At 52.3% G+C, this 20,560-nt stretch overlaps 1 protein-coding gene across 10 annotated transcripts in view; it reads right to left on the bottom strand.

The window, feature by feature from the left end:
- SCARB1 (scavenger receptor class B member 1) overlaps positions 1-20,560 on the bottom strand; it is a 100,174-nt gene that overhangs the window by 37,593 nt on the left and 42,021 nt on the right. For 2 of the 10 annotated variants that reach the window (XM_072802161.1, XM_072802162.1), the window contains exon 2: positions 11,077-11,150. The exons of 5 other annotated variants lie outside the window; for them this stretch is intronic. In XM_072802161.1, coding sequence (XP_072658262.1) covers positions 11,077-11,150 — 74 coding nt within the window. Of the gene's footprint in view, positions 1-11,076; positions 11,151-14,570; positions 14,599-19,629; positions 19,697-20,560 lie in introns of those variants that run through there. 3 more of the 10 variants (XM_072802167.1, XM_072802169.1, XM_072802170.1) reach the window with 3 other exon arrangements.

Below are 20,560 nucleotides of genomic sequence, written 5' to 3'. Positions count from 1 at the left end.
TCTGGTTCCTGCCTCGCTCCCCAGCCCTGTTGCTCATCTGGACCCGGAGAAGTTTTCAGAACTCCAGAATCCCTCATCCACTGTCCAGCTCACTCTGCTTTGGGGACAAATCACAGCCAAAGAAATGAGTCACCAGATAAAGCCACATGTCCCCCCCCCCCTCCAACAAAAGGGTGCTCCGGGCTCTGGGGCACTGGCTCGCAGTGAGTATTCGATGACCCAGCTCTGCCTTCTGGCTGGGTGACAGTGGATAAGTCACTGCTCCTCCGTGAGCCTCAATCTCTTCATCCGTAGAATGAGCACAATGCTAGGGTTTACCTCGCAGAGCCGCTGTGAGGTTTTATGTGAATTTATACAGGTAAAATGCCTGAACAGGGTATAGCCGAGCCCCAGCGACTGGAAGGTCAGCCAGGTAGCGACCGCCTCATCTTGTCCTCCTCCCCATCACTGTCACCGCCCCACCCCCACCCACAGCTGGGGACAGACTTTGCACTGGTTTTGATCGGCATCGCAGCGGAGGCAACTGGACCAAGCGGCTGATTAGATAGCAGTGCTGGCCAAGCTCACGGCCTTTCACCTGATGTGGCCGATTCCATCCCCACCCCTTCCCCCCAAGGTCAAAGACCACAGCCCAGAGTACAAAGACTGGAAAAGAAGACACCACTGCCTCTCATCCAACCAGACCCTCCGAGCCCGTTCCTGGACAGTCAGCAAGGCTGCCCGGAAGAGGGAACATGAGAGCAGAGTCCTGAAAAAGAGTGAGTTGGACTTTGCCAGGGAAGAGGACGGGGAGGGCATCCCTGGAGGGGCCACAGCCTGCATACAGGCTCTCAAGCCTTTGGAGCATGACTACTTTAATGCCCATCTATAATGAATATGTTTCCAAAACATATTTTAAAACTCAAGTGTCCATCAACAGATAAATGAACTGCCACATACGCAAACAACGAAGCACCGCTTGATCACAAGCAGGAACCGACGACCCACCGTCCGCCACACCGATGAACCTCCAGAGCGCATGTTAAGTAACAAAAGCCAGATGCAAAAAGCGACACACAGTATGATTCCATTTCCAGGACAGCTGGAAAAAGGAAAACATTCAGGACAGAAGCCAGATCAGTGGTTGCCAGAGCTCAGGTGCAGGTAGGGGACCAACTGCAAAACAACATCCAGATACTACGTGGGGGTCACGAACACAACCCATCTCTTAATTTCAGGTGCCACAAGGGCGAGGTGTACACATCTGATAAAACTCAGCGGGCCGCACACCTAAAAGGATGAACGTATGGGTGTACCATGAAAACATTATGCTGGCATTTCTTGATGCTTTAATGATTTGTGATTCACATACAAGTCACCCACTTACAGTGTCTAGTTCAGTGGCTTAGATGTATGCACAGAATTGTGCCAACACCACCACTGTCTATGCCCAGTACATATTCATCACCCAAAACAAAACCCTGTCCCCGTTAGCATTCCCCTCCCTCCCCTAGTCCCTAGCACCCCCTCACCTACTTTATAAATTTGCCCTTTTTTCTGATAAAAGAATCATACGAGTCGTCCATTTATGTCCAAAATACCCTGTTTCTTAAAAACAAGCAGAGGAGGACACCTGGGTGGCTCAGCAGTTGAGCATCTGCCTTCGGCTCAGTGTGTGATCCCAGTCCTGGAATTGAATCCCGCATCGAGCTCCCCACAGGGAGCTTGCTTCTTCCTCTGCTTGTGTCTCTACCTCTGTGTCTCTCATGAATAAATTTTAAAAACCTAAATTTTAAAAAATTAAAAATTAAAATAAAAACAAGCAGAGGCCACATGTGGCTTCTTTCCCCCAGTATCATGTTTTCGAGGTTCATCCATAACACTCATGCTTTTTAAGAGCGCCCTGTCAAGGTTTATCAAATGTTAACACCTCTTGTCTGACAACCAAAATCAAGAGATGGAACATATTTTCGTCACCTGTTAAAAAGCGTGTACATGAGCACACCCGTGTTCCCTGCAGCACTATTCACAGCAGCTCGACCAACAGGCAAACACAGTGTAGTACCTGCATTCTATGGGACGTTCCTCAGTCCTAACAAGGAAGGTGAGGCCGATACCTGCCACACCACAGATGAACCCAGAGAACAGTATGCTGAGTGGAACAAGCCAGTCACAGAAGAACAAATCCTGTGATCTCACTTTTACAAGGTCCCTAGAGATATGAAACTTATATCCTATTCCATTCCGTCTGTAAGATGCTGGCCCTTATAAGTGCAGGCACACTCCTGCCCCAGGGCCTTTGCACTAGCTATTCTTTCTACCTCTAATGCTCTTCCAAAGGTGGCCACATAGTCAAATCTCTCACCTGATCTACCCCCCAAATTCCTAAACTCCCTTAACCTGCTGATGGTCCTTGTCGCTTATAATTACGTCTACTGTTCCTTCTCTGTCTCCCCCGCTAGGTCATAGCCTCACAAGGACAGGATCTTCATCTGCTTTGTTTGTTGATTCACTGGGCCCAGAACAGTGCTTGGTACCCAAACTTTTGCTGAGTCAACAAGCAACGTGAGCTCTGGAACAACTAATGTCAACGTGGAAATGTCTAAAGAGTGGTTACCTGCTTCCTCCTTTGTGTGGGTTTTAAACAGCTCCTACTTGAGAGAGATTTTTTTTTTTTTTAATACATAGAGAGCATGGCCTACTTGGGCCCCAGCTTGGGCCAGGACAGCAGTTCAGGGTACACAGGATGGCCAAAGTGACAATTTTAGCTATTAGTCTATGGTTCAATTAAGTAAATCTGTACGATTACAATTGGGTGGTAAAATTTTCTGGACCTCATAGGCCAGGCCACAGCCTGAGGACAAGGTCAATGGGTGTTGCAGCTCAGGCCATCCTCCAGCAAGGGTAGTCTCCATGGGCTCCTCCATCAGCCCCCAGCTACCCCCCAAGGTGGGCAGGGAGGGGCTCTAGACACTGCCCAGGGAGAGCAGAACAGCAGTCCCAAGGCAGAGTGGGGGAGCAGGAGAGGAGCCCTGCCCTCCACAGAGAGGCCTGGGGGGGGGGAACCCTGAGTCAGCCCTGCCTCCACAGAGAGGCCTAGGGGGACCCCAGGTCAGCCCTGCCCTCCACAGAGAGGCCTGGCAGGGGGAACCCTGAGTCAGCCCTGCCCTTCACAGAGAGACCTGGAGGGACCCCAGGTCAGCCCTGCCCTCCACAAAGAAGCCCGGGACCCCAGGGAAGGCAGAAGAGGCCAGGGACTCATGTGCCTGTCGTTCCAGGGAACTCAGACCTTCAGCCTGGCCTCCAGGATGGAGCTGGGATAAGCTCTGAGCTGCGAGCAGTAGAGGCTGAGAGGGGCCCCGTGACCCCCAGGACCTTCAGTGCCCCTTGGCCACCAGTGGCAAAGCACGGGACCTCCATTTGGAGCCAAAAAAGCATCTCTCGCCAAATCCAAAGAGCCAGAAAGTCCCAGCCCCCTGCTAAAACCAGGCTCCAGAGCCCTCACCAGGCCCATCTCCCAGCACCAAGGCCTCTGCATCACCCCTGGGGCAGTTCTCACAAGGTCACACCTTGGGGGGTCCCAACTTGCTCTTCCTGCCCCCAGAGGCTGCGGTGGTCCCTGGGCATGGCCACGGCCCTCCAGCCTCTGCCTCCTTGTGATCTTGCCTTCCTGTCTCTGTGTCCCTGTGCTTGTAGAAGGAATTCTCACTGGATTTAGGGCCCACCTGCTCTTTACCTTAATTTCTTCTGCAAAAGCCCTATTTTCTTTTTTTTAAAGATTTTATTTATTAATTCGTAAGATAGGCAGGGACACAGGCAGAGGGAGAAGCAGGCTTCCTGAGGGGAGCCCGATGTGAGACTCAATCCTGGGACCCCAGGATCACACCCTAACCACTGAGCCACCCAGGTGCCCCCAAACCCTATTTTCAAATAAGGTCACATTCACAGGTAATGGGTTAGAACTTGGATATATCTTTTCCGGGGGGACAGGGGATGCTACAAAGCCCAATACGGGGGCTAAGACCAAGGCAAAGCTAAATGACCTGAGCGTCACTTGAACCCGCACCTGGCCAGACTGGCATCCTGGTCCAAAGCTCCCAGGGCCCGTCCTCACTCCCCTGACGCCAGAGAGAATGGGGAAGTGAGGCTGGGGCCCTACGTCAGTGCTCCCCTCGGCACACCCACCAGACCGCCACAAGGCTCCTCAAGCTCACTGCAAGGCAGGAAGGTCCCCGACGACTTCCAGGGTCCTAGATAGTCGTGGAAAGTTGCACCATGCACCCCAACCATTCACCGGCTCCCTAAACACCCACAGGGCACACGCTGGGGGCCCAGCAGCATCCTGAGCACAGCAGATGCCCCAGAGAAGACAGCAGCAAGGCCCAGCCCTGGTGGAGGTGACACCCCTGGGGCCAGGGGCACTGATGAACACCAGATAAACAAATCCTTGCAGGACATAACTTCAGGCCCTGAGGACACTGGGAAAAAAGAAAGCCAGAGGGAGAGTAAGAGGGCCGACCTGTCAAAAAAGGCAATCCAGGAAGGCCTCTCTGAGGAGGAGCATTGCAACCGAGGCTGAAGAAGTTGCAGCCTCCAGAAGCAACTGACGTACTAAGAAAAAAAATGTTTTTTAAGATTTTATTAATTTATTTGAGAGAGAGAGCATGACCAGGAGGGAGAGAGAGAAGCAGATTCCCTGCTTCCCCATGCGCCCTTTATTTTTCATTTAATCAACACACATGTGGGCTTTTCTTTGTTTAAAGAAGCCCAGTGTAGAAATTTCCAAGGTGCACACCCTTGGTTACCCAGAAACTCCCTGTCCACAGGAGGGGTCGGTGGTGCAGCTGCAGGGCTGGGCCACGATGGTGTAGACCTGCCCGCCCAGGCAGCAGCCACCTGCCAGGTGTTGCTACCGAGTGCTCCAAGGTGTCGAGTCTAGCAGGGATGGGCCTGGTATAAGTTACAGGCCGGCTTTGTCCAAAAAGAAAAAGAAAAAAAAGCCGCAGTGCTTGGGTGGCTCAGTCACTGAAGCGTCTGCCTTCAGCTCAGGTCATGATCTCAGGGTCCTGGGATCTAGTCCCGTGTCAGGCTCCCTGCTCAGTGGGGAGTCTGCTTCTCCCTCTCCCTGTGTCCTTGCTTGTATGCTTTCTCTCAAATAAATAAGCAAATCTTAAAAAATACATAAGTAAATAAGTAAAATCTTTAAAAAAAGAAAGCCAAAGAATATACATTTATCTCATCAATAATTGTTTTTATTTTTATTTTATTTTTTATTTTTTTTAATAATTGTTTTTATATTGATCACACGGTGAGCTGATATTTTGGATGCACTGGGTAAATAACACTAATTTCACCTGTTTCTTACTCCTTTTCTTTTTTTTTTTTTCTTTAAAGATTTTATTTATTTATTCATGATAGATATAGAGAGAGAGCAAGAGAGAGGCAGAGACACAGGCAGAGGGAGAAGCAGGCTCCATGCCAGGAGCCCAACGCAGGACTCAATCCCGGGACTCCACGATCACACCCTGGGCCAAAGGCAGGCGCCAAACCGCTGAGCCACCCAGGGATTCCCCCATCTTACTCCTTTTCTCATGTAGCTCCTAGAAAATTCCAAATCAGGGATGCCTGGGTGGCTCAGCAGTTGAGCGTCTGCCTTTGGCTCAGGTTGTGATCCCGAGATCCTGGGATTGAGTCCCACATTGGGCTCCCTGTGAGGAGCTTGCTTCTCCCTCTGCCTATATCTCTGCCTCTGTGTCTCTCATGAATAAATAAATAAAATCTTAAAAAACAAAATTCCAAATCACACAAAGCCCTAGCATTCGTGGTTTGTACTATCTCCCTAAAGGTGGCACAGGTGTGGACACACCCGACAGGGCCCCACCTCCACTTTCCTGGCTCTGAGGCCTCTAGCAGTGTCTTAGCGCCTCAGCTTTCTCGTCTGCAGCATGGGAATAGTAACCGCCCCTACTTGGCGGAGCTGTGGATGAGATTTAGCACCGGGAAGCCAAAAAGTGCATGCAGTAGGTGCTCAATGTGAGGCAGCTTCAAGTATGAATCCCTGTGCTCGGTATTCAAGGCCTCACCTCGTTCTCCCCACACCAGTCCACTCTGGAAAGGCAGCTCAGCCCCACTCCCACAGCACTCGCCCCTGTGCCCGGGATCCCAGGGCACCCAAACCATAGCCCCACTCATCAGGTGCCACCTCCCCTGAGACATCTTCGGGAACGCGCTGAAACAAGTCTGGCTGGTCTGCTCATCACCCTGCGCACAATCACCCACCCCGTGCTAGATGCTATACCGGGAATCTGAGGACACGAGGATGCACGAGATGGGGCCTCTGCCCCTGAGCTGGGGGACACACGGGGAGCCGGGAGCCGTATCACCCATCTGTAGAGCAGCATTCGGTAACTTGTGCCTGCCTCACCTCACTGGATTCTCTAAGGCTCATTTAACAGATACAGCCGTGGAGGCTTGAAGGCCAAGTGTCTCCCCGAGGTCACGGGCAGGGGGAGACCGACCCATGGGTTCTGTACCCACACTGGCCGCATCCTTACCGCCTCTCCCACCCAGCTCAGGGCAGCCCCAGGAAACAATCATTAACTTGACCCGGCCATTGAATTGCAAAACCTAATCCCTCCCCCAGCGATAAGATGGAACAGGCTCCAGAGAAACACACTTGGGAGCAGGTGAGCCAAGGGGCCAAGAGGCAGGCCTGGCCCAGTTCTGAGCCGGCCGGCCCTGCCCGCTCCAGATGGGCCAGCACGTCGCGCTTACCGCCTCCTGCATCCCGGGGCTGGGAGGCGCGCCCTGCGTGCTGCCGCCAGCTCAGGGAAGACCAGAGCATGTGCTGAGTCAGTCTGAGGCCTGGGAACACCGCACCCTTGCCTACTGTTCCCCTCTCTTCTAGTTTTGTTTCTTTTTAAGATTTTATTTATTTTTTCATGAGAGACACAGAGAGAGAGAGAGAGGCAGAGGCACAGGCAGAGGGAGAAGCAGGCTCCCTGCAGGGAGCCCGACGTGGGAGTCGATCCCAGGACTCCGGGATCACACCCTGGGTAGAAGGTGGCCCTCAACCGCTGAGCCACCCAGGCATCCCTCTCTTCTGATTTTTAAAGACAATTAAAAGAAAAAGTGTTTATAGGAAACCCAAGCAGTTTGCAAAGACCACGGGGTGAGTTTCTTCCGCTAGGAAATCGAGCCATCCCGGACTCCTCAACTTCCCTTCCACCCAACACCTTTCCATCAGCATGTCTTGGCTGTGCTCTCTCCAAGACATGCTGAAGTCCATCCACTTCTTTCCAACACCACGTCGCACCCAGCCCTGCTTGCTTGGACTGATGCGCTAACTTTGACACTGGTTTTCCTGCTTCTGCTCTTGCTCCTGGTCTGCTCTACATCCAGGATCAGAGTTATGCTTCTAAAAGATAAGTCAGCTCATGTCATTCCCCTGCTCAAACACCTCCCATGGCTCCCTCTTTACCTCAGAATAAAATTCAAATCCCTGATAGTGACCTGATATGAGGTCTTGAGTGACCTGGCTCCCCATAACCACTGCAATCAGTCCTCCCAATCAACTACCTCACTGCTCCTGAGCCCACCAGGCAAGCTTCTGCCATAGGACCTTTGCACTGACTGCTTGCTCGCCCGGGGCAATCTTCCCTCCCATGTCTTCATTGGTGACCCCCTTACCCTTACATCTAAAGTCACCTTCTCAATGAGAACTTCGCTGAACACTCTTCATTCCCCTCAACAACATTTACTGAGTTCCCACTACATATCAGGCTCTAAGTATGGGGATTGTTGTGGCGAATGAAAAGGAAAAAAAACATCCTTTCTAAAATGGCCTTTCCATAGTCACATTCTATCCACCACCCTGTTTTGTCTTCCCGGCATTATCAACATCACAAATGCCTATGTATTTTGCTGACGAGTTCCCCTTCCTGCTGCCTGGACTGCAGTCATGATGGATGGAGCTACAGCAGCCACCTTAGATCATGAGGCAACCTTTAGAACAGAAGCTACAAACAAAGGATAGTGGAACAGAAAGATAGGAGACTAGATCCCCACAACCTCTTGGAGCCACCCCACTGCTCCTAGGCGGTCTAGTCGTTGTCGACGTGTCCATGAAACTCACAGTGAGATTCTCCAGCCTATATTGGAATAGCTAACACACACACACACACACACACACAAATGACAACAAATGGTGGCCCAGAATGGAGCAACCAGAATGCTCACACTGCTGGTGCAAGAGTAAGAGGTGCATCATTGGAAAACGTTTGGCATTATCTGCTAAAGTAGAACAGGCTTTTGCCCCATGAGAGAGCAATCCCACTCCTAGGGTTTTCCTCAGAGAAATGAAAACACACATCCATGCACACACAAATGTCAACAGCAGCTTCACTCATAACAGCCCCAACCTGGAAACACAAATGTCCACAAGCAAGGGGAAGGATGACAAGTGGTGGCATGTTCAGACAATGCGATGCCACCCAACAGAGAAAAGGAGTGGACGCTGGATGCCCACAATGACACACAGGAACCAAGCACCATGTCAACCAACAGAAGCTTGACACAGGAAAACGTGCTGGAGGAGTCCGTTCCAGCAACGATCCCACGAGTGGGCAAAGCTGAAGTCTGGTGACAGAGGTGGGGGCAGCTGTACCCCAAGGCAAACACTGACAGGGAAGGAGAAGGACAGCCTTCGGCAGGTGATCCAGACGAGCATGACAAGCATGTAAACCTACATAAAAATTCATCCACTGCTACAGCTGACACTGTGTACTCCCCTGTATGGGTGTTAAATTCTAATTAAAAAAAAAAAAGATTTTATTTATCTATGAGACAGAGAGAGAGAGAGGGAGAGAGACAGGAGGGTGTGCACAAGCAGGGGGAGGGGCAGAGGGAGAGGGAGAAGCAGGCTCCCCACTGAGCAGGGAGCATGTCTCAGGGCTCAATCCCAGGACCCCGAGATCATGACCTGAGCTAAAGGCAGGCGCTTCACCAACTGAGCCCCCCAGGTGACCCTAAATTCTGATTTTTAAAAAGAGAAAAATTAAAGCAAAAAATGTTCAAGGTGGAGGTGAGCGCTTCTCAGAAGGTAAGCACAGCCTAAGCCCACGGAGGCCCAGCAAGGGTGCTGGTGTCCCAACAAATCCGATTCTGGGAGACCAGCGAGGAGGCTGCAAGGGACCAGGACAGAGAGGAGAGGCAGAGGGCCGTCCCTACAAGCAAAGGGGCCCCAGCCCGATGGCCACAGCTGCCTCCCTGCCTGCTCCTCACTTTCTCATCTGTGCCACAGGGACTAGAAACGGGACCTACCCCAACTGTGACATCAGGCTGACACAAAGTGGTGAGAAGCACATGTTGCCTCTGTGTCTTCCTCCCAAAAACCCAGAATTCTGGTCTAATCCCGAGAAAAACATCATACGAATCCCAATAGAGGGATATCCTACAAAATCCCTGAGCTTTCCATATCCAGGTCACCAGAAACAAGGAGAATCTGAGAAGCCGTCATAGCCTAGAGGAGCCTGGGGAGACACTGTGATCGGAGGTGACGAGGGCTCCCACGTAGAATCCTGGCGCGGAGAAAGGGTATTAACTAAAAACCCAGGCAAGCCAGAGTGTGGACCCCAGTCAACACATCATCGTCAGTCCACTTACTGGGACGAGCCGGTCACTCTGATGAGAGGTGTTAGCAACGGAAATGGGGCGTGTGGAATGTGGGAGCTCTGTATTCTCTCCCCAATTTTTCTGTATGTCTAAAACTGTTCTAAAAAGAAAGTTATTTCAGGGACACCTGGGGGCCTCAGTGGTTGAGCATCTGCCTTTGGCTCAGGTCATGATCCCGAAGTCCTGGGATCGAGTCCCACATTGGGCTCCCCGCAAGAAGCCTGCTTCTCCCTCCACCTGTGTCTCTGCCTCTCTCTGTGTCTCTCATGAATAAATAAATAAAATCTTAAAAAAAGAAAAAGAGAACCCAGGACTGGACACACTCTGGGTGGCTTCTTCCAACTTGTGCAGGGGCTGGGGGGGAGGCCTCTGCTTTCACAAATGACTCTGGACCTCAAACACCTTCCAGCTGCAGACCGACCTGCCACAGGCCCGCCACTGCCTCTTCCTGACTTCAGTGACCACAGGGCAGCCTTGCTGGACAGTGACGTGACAGTGGCAGATCATCCACTGAGGCGTACTCCACAAAGAACCCAGCCAGCTACACCCCCACCCAGGAACACCAGTGGGGAGGAGCCCCCAGAAGCCAGCCTCCCCTGTCCTGGGATATGGCATCAGAACCAGGAGGGTCCCGTCAAAGCCCTCAAAAAGCCAGCAGGTTCCCCAGGGGGACCCAGATTCAGCCAGGGGATGAGTTCTGGATCGCGTGGTATTTCAAAACATCTGAATCTGTTGACAATACTTTTTAAATGGTAAGATAAATGTCGGATTTCCGACAACTTTTGAAAACCGGGGAGATGTGTGTCCCCTCATGGCCGCAGCCTGCTGGAACTGAGCTGGCTGGCAGGTGCGTCTCCGGCTGTCACAAGGCCCTCGGCTCCCAGGCCCCTGACACCAGGCCGTCCCAGCGCTCTGCCGCCTGCCGCCCTCACAGGGGCCTGAGCGTGCACGCCGTCCCTGCATCCAGCAACGCAGGAGGGGAATACAGCTTTCACTCACTCATTCACTCCTTCCAACCCTGCCTGAGCATCTCGTGTGCTCCCCACCGGTGCTCAGGGTTACGGGGCACGTCAAGGAAACAGGAGCTGAGCACGAAGTGAGAGAGGAGATCTGGCGTTCAGAAATGACTCAGATACTCAATCGGAGGAGCGCAGGGGCACCCAACGTGTTCACGGACGTGCGCTAGCACGCACCAGGGCTCCCACAGATCACAGGCAGGAGAACCAACTGGTCCAACCACCTTGGAATACTGTCGGGCAGTACCTGCTACAGCAGAACACGTACATACCCCGCATCCCGGCAACCCCGCGGGAGCCTGCCTGCCCCTCTGCCAGGGTCTCTGCCGCTCTCTGTGTCTCTCACAAATAAATAAAATCTTAAAAATGATAGTATTGATAAATAAAAATGAATAAATAAACCACTCACTTGCACTGGAGGGTTGTGACCTCCAGTCTGCCCCAAATCCTGCACTCTAACCACTTCTGCCTCAGGACGGCTCCCTGCAGGTGTGGAAGAGGAAGGATCACTGATGAACAGAGGACCACTGGGAGGCACACACTGTCCTCAGCCCCGTCCCTGGGGGGTCAAGCCCAATCCCACCCTCCACCCCTCAAATCAGGGCCTCCTCCAGACCCCCTAAATATGCCACCGTGATGAAATCCAGTAGTCCACCCATCCTTGCTCTCTCCGGCAGGCACAGATCACCCTCGGGACCCCCCTTCTCCACGTAGGAGTCAAGCAGAGGAGAAGAGGGCCTTTAATTCCTTAACGTCATTCCAATAACAAAGCAGGGTGTTTGCAACAAAGACAGGGTCCAGCAAACTGCAGCCCACAGGACAAGTCTGTCCTGACGCCCGCTTCTACTCATCCCAGAGGCTCACAATAGGTCTGTCTACTTCTCTTTTTAATTTTTTTTCTGGATTTTTATTTATTTATTTGAGAGAGAGCATGCACAAGGCGGGGGAGAGGTAGAAGGAGGGGGAGCAGCAGGCTCGCCGCCAAGCAGGGAGCCCAACGTGGGGAGGGCTTGATCCCAGGACCCTGAGATCAAGACCCAAGCCGACATCAGACACCCAACTGACTGAGCCACACGGGCACTCCTGGTTTTACATTTCTTAATGTTTGAAAAAAAGTACAGAAAGAACACTGTTTCATGACGTGTGAAAGTTACATAAAATTTGCATTTCAGGGGGGCGCCGGCGTGGTTCAGTCAGTTGAGTATTTGCCTTCAGCTCAGGTCATGATCTCTGGCTCCTGGGATCGAGTCCCACATCAGGCTCCCTGCTCAGTGGAGGAATCTGCCTCCCTCTCCCTCTGCTGCTCCCCCTACTTGTACTCTCTCTCTCTGTCAAATAAATAAATCAAATATATATATATATATATATATATATATATTTTTTTTTTTTTTTTTTTAAGATTTGTTTTTATTGGGATCCCTGGGTGGCGCAGCCGTTTGGCGCCTGCCTTTGGCCCAGGGCGCGATCCTGGAGACCCGGGATCGAATCCCATATCAGGCTCCCGGTGCATGGAGCCTGCTTCTCGCTCTGCCTGTGTCTCTGCCTCTCTCTCTCTGTGTGACTATCATAAGTAAATAAATAAAAGAAGAAAAAAAAAAAAAAAGATTTGTTTTTATTTATGATAGACAGAGAGAGAGAGAGAGAGAGACAGGCAGAGGGAGAAGCAGGCTCCATGCCAGGAGCCCAACGCGGGACTCGATCCCGGGACCCCAGGATCGCGCCCCGGGCCAAAGGCAGGCGCGAAACTGCTGAGCCACTCAGGGATTCCCCCAAATATATATATATTTTTTAAAATTCACATCTCAGTGCCCATAAATAAAGCTGTAGTGCACACAGCATCACCCACTCAGGGGTGCATCACTTGTAGCATATCCTGCAGTCCAGGGGTACAGGTGAGCATGGGTGACACAGAACCTGTTCGGCCTGCAGAGCAAAAAATATTTACTATTTAGTCCTTCCCAAAGTTCGCTGGGCCCTGTCGTCTCCACCTTGGCCGCCACTCGGCCACAGGGAGTCTTCGCCTCCCTTCCAGGCAGCACCACAGAGCGACCAAAGTGACCCGGGACCCGCCCTGAAGAAGGCACTCAGGCTTCAACGTGCCACCAGAATTATTACTAAATGAGCTTGCTTCGCTCGCCTTGGCTCCAGTTCAAGAACGCAGTGTGGAGCTTGCCAAGGTCTCATAAAATGGGGCAACAGAGGTTTGAGACTGGAGGAATCAGAAGCTCCCCGCTGCCTCCTTCAAAGCCTTAGTCTTTTGCAAGAGCTCAGCATGTTGTAATCTGACCATGGCCAGTGGGCTGGGCGACCTGGCCACAGCTGTGAACCCGACTCCCCCTCCGGTCTCACCCACCACAATTTTTTTTTAATTGCATAAAACTTCTCAACTTCACCATTTTTAGGTGTGTACATTTCAGTGACATCAAGCCCACTGACCTTGTTGTGCGACCAGGCCCATCATCTGTCCCCAGAACTTTTTCATCGGCCCAAAAGGAAACTCTGTCCCCAGGGAGCACCAAGGCCCCAGCCCCTGGCACCCCCTCCTAGGTCCTGTCCCTAGGGCCCTGACTCCTCTGGGTGCCTCGTAGGTGGACTCGTGGGGGACGTGTCCTGTCGCGGCCGGCTGCTCTCACACTCAGCGCTGTGTCCTCAGAGCTCGTCCACGGAATAGCAGGTGTCAGGGCCGCGGGTTCCCATGGCTGCATCACATGCCAGCATATGGACGGAGCTCACTTTGTCCGCTCACTGGTCTGTGGACACCTGAGTTGCTTCCACTTTTTGGCTGTTGTGAATCATGTGGTTCTGAACAAGGGTGTGCAGATATCTGCTTGTCTGCTCTCGGTTCTTTGGGGGAGATGTCTGGAAGCAGAACTGCTGTCATATGCCAATTCCATGTCTGATTTTTCCAGGAACCTCGCACCCTTTTCCACAGGAGCCACACCATTCCACCTCCCCACCGGCAGTGCACCAGGGCTCCGACTTCTCCACACCCTCGCCAACATGGGTGAGCTTCTGGTTTTTTGTGGTCGCCATCCTGATGGGTATGAGGGGGATCTCTGGGGTTTCCGCTGGCACTTTCCTGACGATGGTGATGAACATCTTTTCAGATGCTTTTGGTCATTTGTGCATCTCTTCCAGAGAAATCTCTATTAAAGTCCTTGGCCTGTTTCGTTTGTTTTTTGTTGCTCAGTGGTCCTACCAGTAAATTAAGGCCAGATTTAAGGCCACACTGTCTGCTCTTGATTGTCCTCCTATCTGGTATTTTTGTCCTGGAAGAGATCCCACAGCCCCTCAAACAGAAGTCTACGAGCTGTCCTCGACCTCCATCCCTCACACCCCAAGAACAGTCCATTGGCACAACTCGGTGGCTCTCCCTACAAAAGAAATCTCAAATCTGTTCCTGTCTTCCGAAGGTGTCCCGACAAACTAGAATCAAATCGAAACCTCCTCACCATGTCCTACAAGGCCCCAGCCTGCCTCTCCCCATCCTCAGCCCCACTGGCTATTTCCTCTTCAGACACTAAAGTAACCACCTGCCCGCCCATCTCTGGGCCTTTGCTCATGCTGCACCCAGGAAGCCACTCCCATGCCTGACCCCTCCTCAGAAAGGCCCACCCAGCCACCCCACCAGTCCCTAAGGTCAGCTCACCTGCCTTGCTCCCTTCAGACACCATTTGTGAGCCTCTCTATCTGCCTGTGCACGGGCCTCCCTGCAGCTACCATGTCAGTAGCTGAGAGGGGGGCCCGGTCAGCTCTGCCCACAAAGGCACTCCTACACTGCCCTGTGCCCAGCACACAGTACGTGCTCAGCAAACACGTGCCGAAGGAATGAGCAGCCTTCCTAATCACTCGGCCCCCTCCTGCCCCTTCCTGTCTGTTCCACTCCCTGCTTCACAAACCGACCTGACCCATCCATCCACAGGGACCGAAATCAGCTGAGGCAGAGGGTGATGAATGCAAAGCGTGCTCCTGGCGGGAGGAGGGGGCCCCCTGGAGCCTTCCCAGCCTCTACCGCGGTGGGTCAACCAGACTATAGGTGCGAGAGCTCTCAAAAAGTCAGAGATGTTGCAGAAATGCAAGGCCATCCAAAACCACCAAGAGGGTTCAAGAAGCCCTTCCCAACACTGCCCCCCAGGGTTGAAGGATATCTCAAACCTCAGCTGGACTCTGTCCAGCCCCAGCCTTCCTTCCTCCCCCACCAAGGACACAGGTGGCCATGACCGCTGACCGTCCACCACACTCACTGCTCCCTGGCCACAAGGGGAGGTCAGAGACGTCAGTCCTTGCGTCTTATGGGAGAAGATGGTGAGGGCCAGGCTGCCTGCCAAGGACAGCCTTCCCGCCTCCAGGCCCTTGCTGCCACCTACCCGAGCCTCAATGGTCTGCCACTGTCCTGTTCCATGTCCTTTGAACACACAGTGCCTCACCACCCCCACCATCACCACCCCCAGCTCTTATCAGGAACGGGTAGTGCCCAAAGCACTGTGTCCACCCAGTCCTCGGCTGTATGGATCCTCACAGCACCCCCACCTTGCAGATGGGGAAATTGAGGCAGGATGCTTGCGGTGGGCTTAAGGGCTCAGGAGCTCCCGATGGCCCAGATTTCCTCTGGGATCTCTTCCATCACCCAGGACCGCTGGACAGCCTCCAGGAACAAATTCTGAATTTACTCCAGAAAGAGCCTAGGAATTGGTGTTGACAATGCCAGCCCGATGCAGCCACCGCACAGCTGAATATACACCGGGCCCATCACGTCCCATTTACCAACTGATCTATCCCTCGCAACAACATCTGTGTGGCCAGGGCTATGACTATCCCCGTTTTACAGATGAGGAAGCCGACGTCCGGAGAAGCGTCACTTGCCCACAGCCACACAGCTGGAGAGCATCGTCCTGCTGAAACGAGCAGACCTCAACCAACCAAAGAACAGATCCCAGCTAACTCTCATGAACAGCTACAAATCTAGATCTCCATATAAATCTGCCTATCTTTAAATGCTGGGTACCAATTTACTTATATAAAATTTTCTAATTGGGAGTGTGTGGTCACACAAAACACCTCCCCAGTCAGGTCTGAGCTACAACCCTGGGAACCAAAGCAGAGGGCACAGGGGCTGATCCAGGCTCCACTTCCACCAGCAGCTGTGTGATCTCTGGCAGTATCTCAACCTCTCTGAGCCTCTGTGACTCCACTGGGAATACACACATAATCACACCACGGAGGCATTATGAGGATATAATAAGCTGTTCTACGTGCAGCTTGGTGCCTGGCATACAGCAAGCATTCAATCAATGCTAGCTGCTGTTGTTAGTATCATCCTTCCTGTAGGGAGAGGAATGCTGGCCCCTCAAAAGACATGTCTACCTGGACCCTTAATTTGACCTTATTTGGAAGAAAGGTCTTTGCAGACTCAGCTAAGTATCTCAAAATGAGATTATCCTGGATCACATGGTGGGTCCCAAATCCAGTGGCAAGATTCAAGAAGGGCCATGTGAAAAGGGAGGCAAAGATTAGAGGGATGTGGCCACCAGCCAAGGGCCACCTAGAGCCACCAGAAGAGCGAGGCAGGCCAAAAGTCTAGAATCCTGGTGTCTGTCCTCCAGAGCTGAGAGAGGATGTATTTATTGCTTTAAACTACCAAGTCTGGGGATCCCTGGGTGGCTCAGCGGTTTAGCACCTGCCTTTGGCCCAGGGTGCAATCCTGGAGTCCCAAGATCGAGTCCCACATCGGGATCCTGGCATGGAGCCTGCTTCTCCCTTCTCCTGTGTCTCTGCCTCTCTCTCTCTCTCTCTCTCTCTATCATAAATAAATAAATAGATAAATAAATAAATAAGTCTTTTAAAATAAAAATAAAAAATAAACTACCAAGTGTGATCATTTGATACGGCAGCCCTAGAAATCTAATATGCTCCCCCAAGAAAGTTCCAGAAGACACACAGATGTTTCTAAGCAAGAAGGCTTTTGTAAGATGGATCTCAGGGAAACGAGCTCTTCCCCAAGGTGTTGGCGGGAATGAGGGAGCCACAGCCCTGCTTCGGCAGCTTCTGTTTACAGAGTCCACAGGGAAGAGGGAGGGCCTCCAGCCAGGGCCCTCTGAGGTGATCTACATGCCAGAACAAGGATCTCCAAGATCCACCGCCAGGTACCAGACCCACGGCAGAGAAAGGCATGCCGAGTATGTACCATGTGTGCCTGGGAAGGAAGGATGTGCCAGTCTCTAAAAGACACAAACACTGACTTTTAGGAGGGAACTAGTAAACCAAGTTACCAAGGACCTACTGGAGCAAATACTCATTGTCAGGGCAGGGAGCGGTGGCTCTTCATATTGCACCTTATTTTGAGCTTGTACTAGTTTTTTTGTATGCTTTCAATTTTTAAAAATCATACCCCTTGTTTTATTTCTTTATCTCACTTCTGATGTCAGCAGGGGCTTTCTGGGCAAGCACTGGCCTGCAGAGCACATCAGTCCAGCCGTGACAAGTAAGAGGGCCATTTGAGGCCATGTGAGCTGAGAAAATCAGCCCTGCTGCACAGGCCCCAAGTAGCTGTTGGAAAAAAAAAACAAGTTCCCAGAGAACCCCAGAACTGGGGGCTGAATTTGAACCTAGGGACCTGCAGGCCCGAGGATCAGAAACACATGTTGTGGTGGGTTGAAGAACATCCCCCAGAATTCACATCCAGCTGGGACCTCAGAATGTGACCCTATTTGGAAATAGCATCTTTACGGATGGAATCGAGTTAAGGATCTGGAGATGAGTTTTTCCTAAATCCAATGACAAGTGCCTTATAAGACAAGGAGAGGACACAGAGGCACATGGCCGTGTGAGCACAGAGGTCCTAGGAAATTAATACACACATGCACAGTCACATACCAGTATTAGCAGGTGGGGACACCCAAGCTGGTGTTGAACAGCACAGAGGGGGTGAGGGGTCAGCCACATTCTCTCCCGGTCCTGGACACACACCAACCTCGTGCCCTGAGCTTTCTCTGGAGAACCTCACAACCTCTGCCACTCTGGAGTTAGCTGGCCTCAGCCACCAGGAGCCTGAGATTTCCAATTAAACCACACCCAAGGCCTGGGGTCCATTTTATGTGACCCCCAACAGACTCCTCAAACTTTGAGCCTTGGATTCTGCAACTCCAATGACATACAAAAGAAAGGTGACTGAAACTTACGACACGGAAATCAAAACCACACCCATGGCAACCACAGAGGCTCAAGAAGGCCTGAACGTAGCAGGCACTGGCGTGGACGTGGGAGGAACAGCAACTGCCCTTCTGGAAGCTACGGTGAATGAAGACAGCTCTCTGGCACTCTACGACCCAGCAATCCACCGCCAGCATCCTGAGGAAGTCCCCGAGAACTACAGGTGTGGGGCTGGGATGTCTGCTGCTCATGGAGGCCAGAGCCCACAAAACCAGCACCAGCAGGAAGGGAAAGAACAAAACATGAAGAAATCCAAGGGCAGCAGGAAGCACTGAGCCGAGTGCACATGCAGCAATGCAGGCAGGCCTCAAGACCAGAGCACGACTCCAGGACAGCACAACTCAGAGTCCCGAGCCGTGAGCCCAGGTGAGCCCTCCCCAAGGGCTCCCAACTCCAGGTATGTCCAAGGGCACGTGAGAGCAGAGCTAAAGATGCACATGCCAGGACCGGCAGGCCTACCCCTGCTGTGGACCCCTGGGGAACACGGGTGAGGACACTCTGGGGCAAGGGCCAAGAGTGCTCACAACCCAGCACACAGGGACTCACGGCCACCATGAACAGGAGACCCCCAGATGGCCACGCGGTATATTGTACAACCGTGAAAATCAGGTGTGACTTTTTGCAGCAACAAGGCAAGATATCACCAACATAATGAGAAGTAAAAACAGATACAAAAAGTATCTATGTGGGTCTCAGACCATCTGGGCTGAGCTGTTAGAACAAAATACCATAAGACGAGGTGGCTTATTTATTTCAGTAGATGTTTATTTCTTTCTTTTTTTTTAAAGATTTTTATTTATTTATTCATAGAGATGCAGAGAGAGAGAGAGAGAGGCAGAGACACAGGCAGAGGGAGAAGCAGGCTCCATGCAGGGAGCCTGACGTGGGACTCGATCCAGGGTCTCCAGGATCACGCCCTGGGCTGCAGGTGGCACTAAGCCGCTGTGCCACCGGGGCTGCCCAGATGTTTATTTCTTACAATAAGGAGCCTGGAAGTCTGAGGGTGCCAGCGTGGTCGGAGGACAGCCGTCCCTCTGGCTGCAGATTTTCAACGTGTCTTGAATGGGGGAAGGGGCAGGAAACTCCCTGGGGTCTCTTTTATAAGGGCACTGATCTCATCCGTGGCACCTAACGGCTCTCGCTCTCTGCTCCCATGATCAAACTACCTCCTAATACCATCGCCCAGAGCATCAGGTGTTCAGTGTGTGAGATGAAGGGAACACAAACACGTTGACTATAGTGATCTGACCCTGGCTCCGAAAAACCCAGGCCCTTCTCACAAGTCATCAACTCCAAAGTCAATCCAAAGCCTCACCTCAATCTCTAAATCTCTAAGTCAGGTGTGAGCCTGTGAGATCAAAAATGCTACACAGGGTTCTGGAACACCACAATCCAGGTTTGACAGTCTCATTCCAAAAGGAGAAAAATGGGAGAACAGGTCCAAGGGGAGCCCAAAACCCAACGGGGCAAGCAACACTAAACCCCAAGGCTGGAAAACAATGCCCCTAGGCTGATGTCCTGCTTTTTTTCCGGGTCCACCGGGGCTGTGGCCAAGCCGTCCCGCAATTTGCTGGGCACGGCCCATGCAGCAGCTGTCGTGGGTGGAGTTGCACGGCGCTGGCTCCACCTGCCTGGGGTCCGTGGGGTGCTGGGCATCACCCCAACATAGTCCATCCAGCAGCCCCACTGGGCAACCACCCTCTGCCTGGAGAGCACGCCTACACTCCCCCCTACACCCTGGGGCAGAAGTCACCTGGCTGGTTGAAATCCAGGTGATGCCCCTCCTCTGATGGCCTCTGAATCATTTCTGGGGTCCTTCCCTCATCTTGAAGAAGAGCACAGGTGCGGCCGAACGGTCCCACAGTCCATCCCGTAAAGATCTAAGAATTCCAGCTTCCTTCCCTCACTCTGTCCTTGTCCTTCCCCTCCGGTTCCCGCTGGCTGTCTTCCCACTGCTGGGGTGATGAAGTCTGCCTCACACCCACAATGATCCCCTTATCAAACGGTCATTAGCCACACCCTTGGCCTTCTCTTCTGAACAGGCTCTCTCATTGTCTCCACTATGGACAGGCTGAGAAGTTTCCAAATGTCTCAGTTCTGGTCCCCTTTGATGAACAACCTATGTGTCGCCTCCCCTCTGTTCACATTTTACTACAAGCGCCCGCAGAAGGCAAGCCACACCTTCCACACTGTGCCTCAGTGTCCAATTTCATCAAGTGCAAGCTCCTTCCACGAGATACCAGGACGCACACTCAACCCAGCACATTCTCTGCCCCCTTCTCTCAACAACGGTCTCTACTCTGCTTTCCAAGCAGGTCCTCATGTCCGCTGGTGACCATACTCTGCCCACGACCATCAGGAAGGGTGCTCTCTGAGAAGATGGGGGCTCTCGCCAGCTCCCCTTTTCTCCGAGTCCTCACCAGGGCTAATTTTAATGGTCTGCTCGTGGCAATGTGGGCTCTCTCCAGCCTGTGCCCCAAATTCTCCCAGCCTCTGCCCATTACCCAGTTCCACGGCCCCTTCCCCAGTTTCTGGGTACCAATTTCTGTCTTAGGCCACCCAGGCCGCTGGATCAAAATGTCATAATAGGGCAGCTTCTAAACAACAGACATTTGTTTCTCACACTCTGGAGGCGGGGAGTCTGAGGTCAAGGTGCCAGCATGGTCGGGTGAGAGCCCTCTTCT

Source organism: Canis lupus, chromosome 27, assembly GCF_048164855.1.
Source record: "Canis lupus baileyi chromosome 27, mCanLup2.hap1, whole genome shotgun sequence".
NCBI classification, from domain to species: domain Eukaryota; kingdom Metazoa; phylum Chordata; class Mammalia; order Carnivora; family Canidae; genus Canis; species Canis lupus.
Note: the sequence above shows the minus strand (reverse complement) of the source record. Positions and strands in the feature narration are given on the sequence as shown.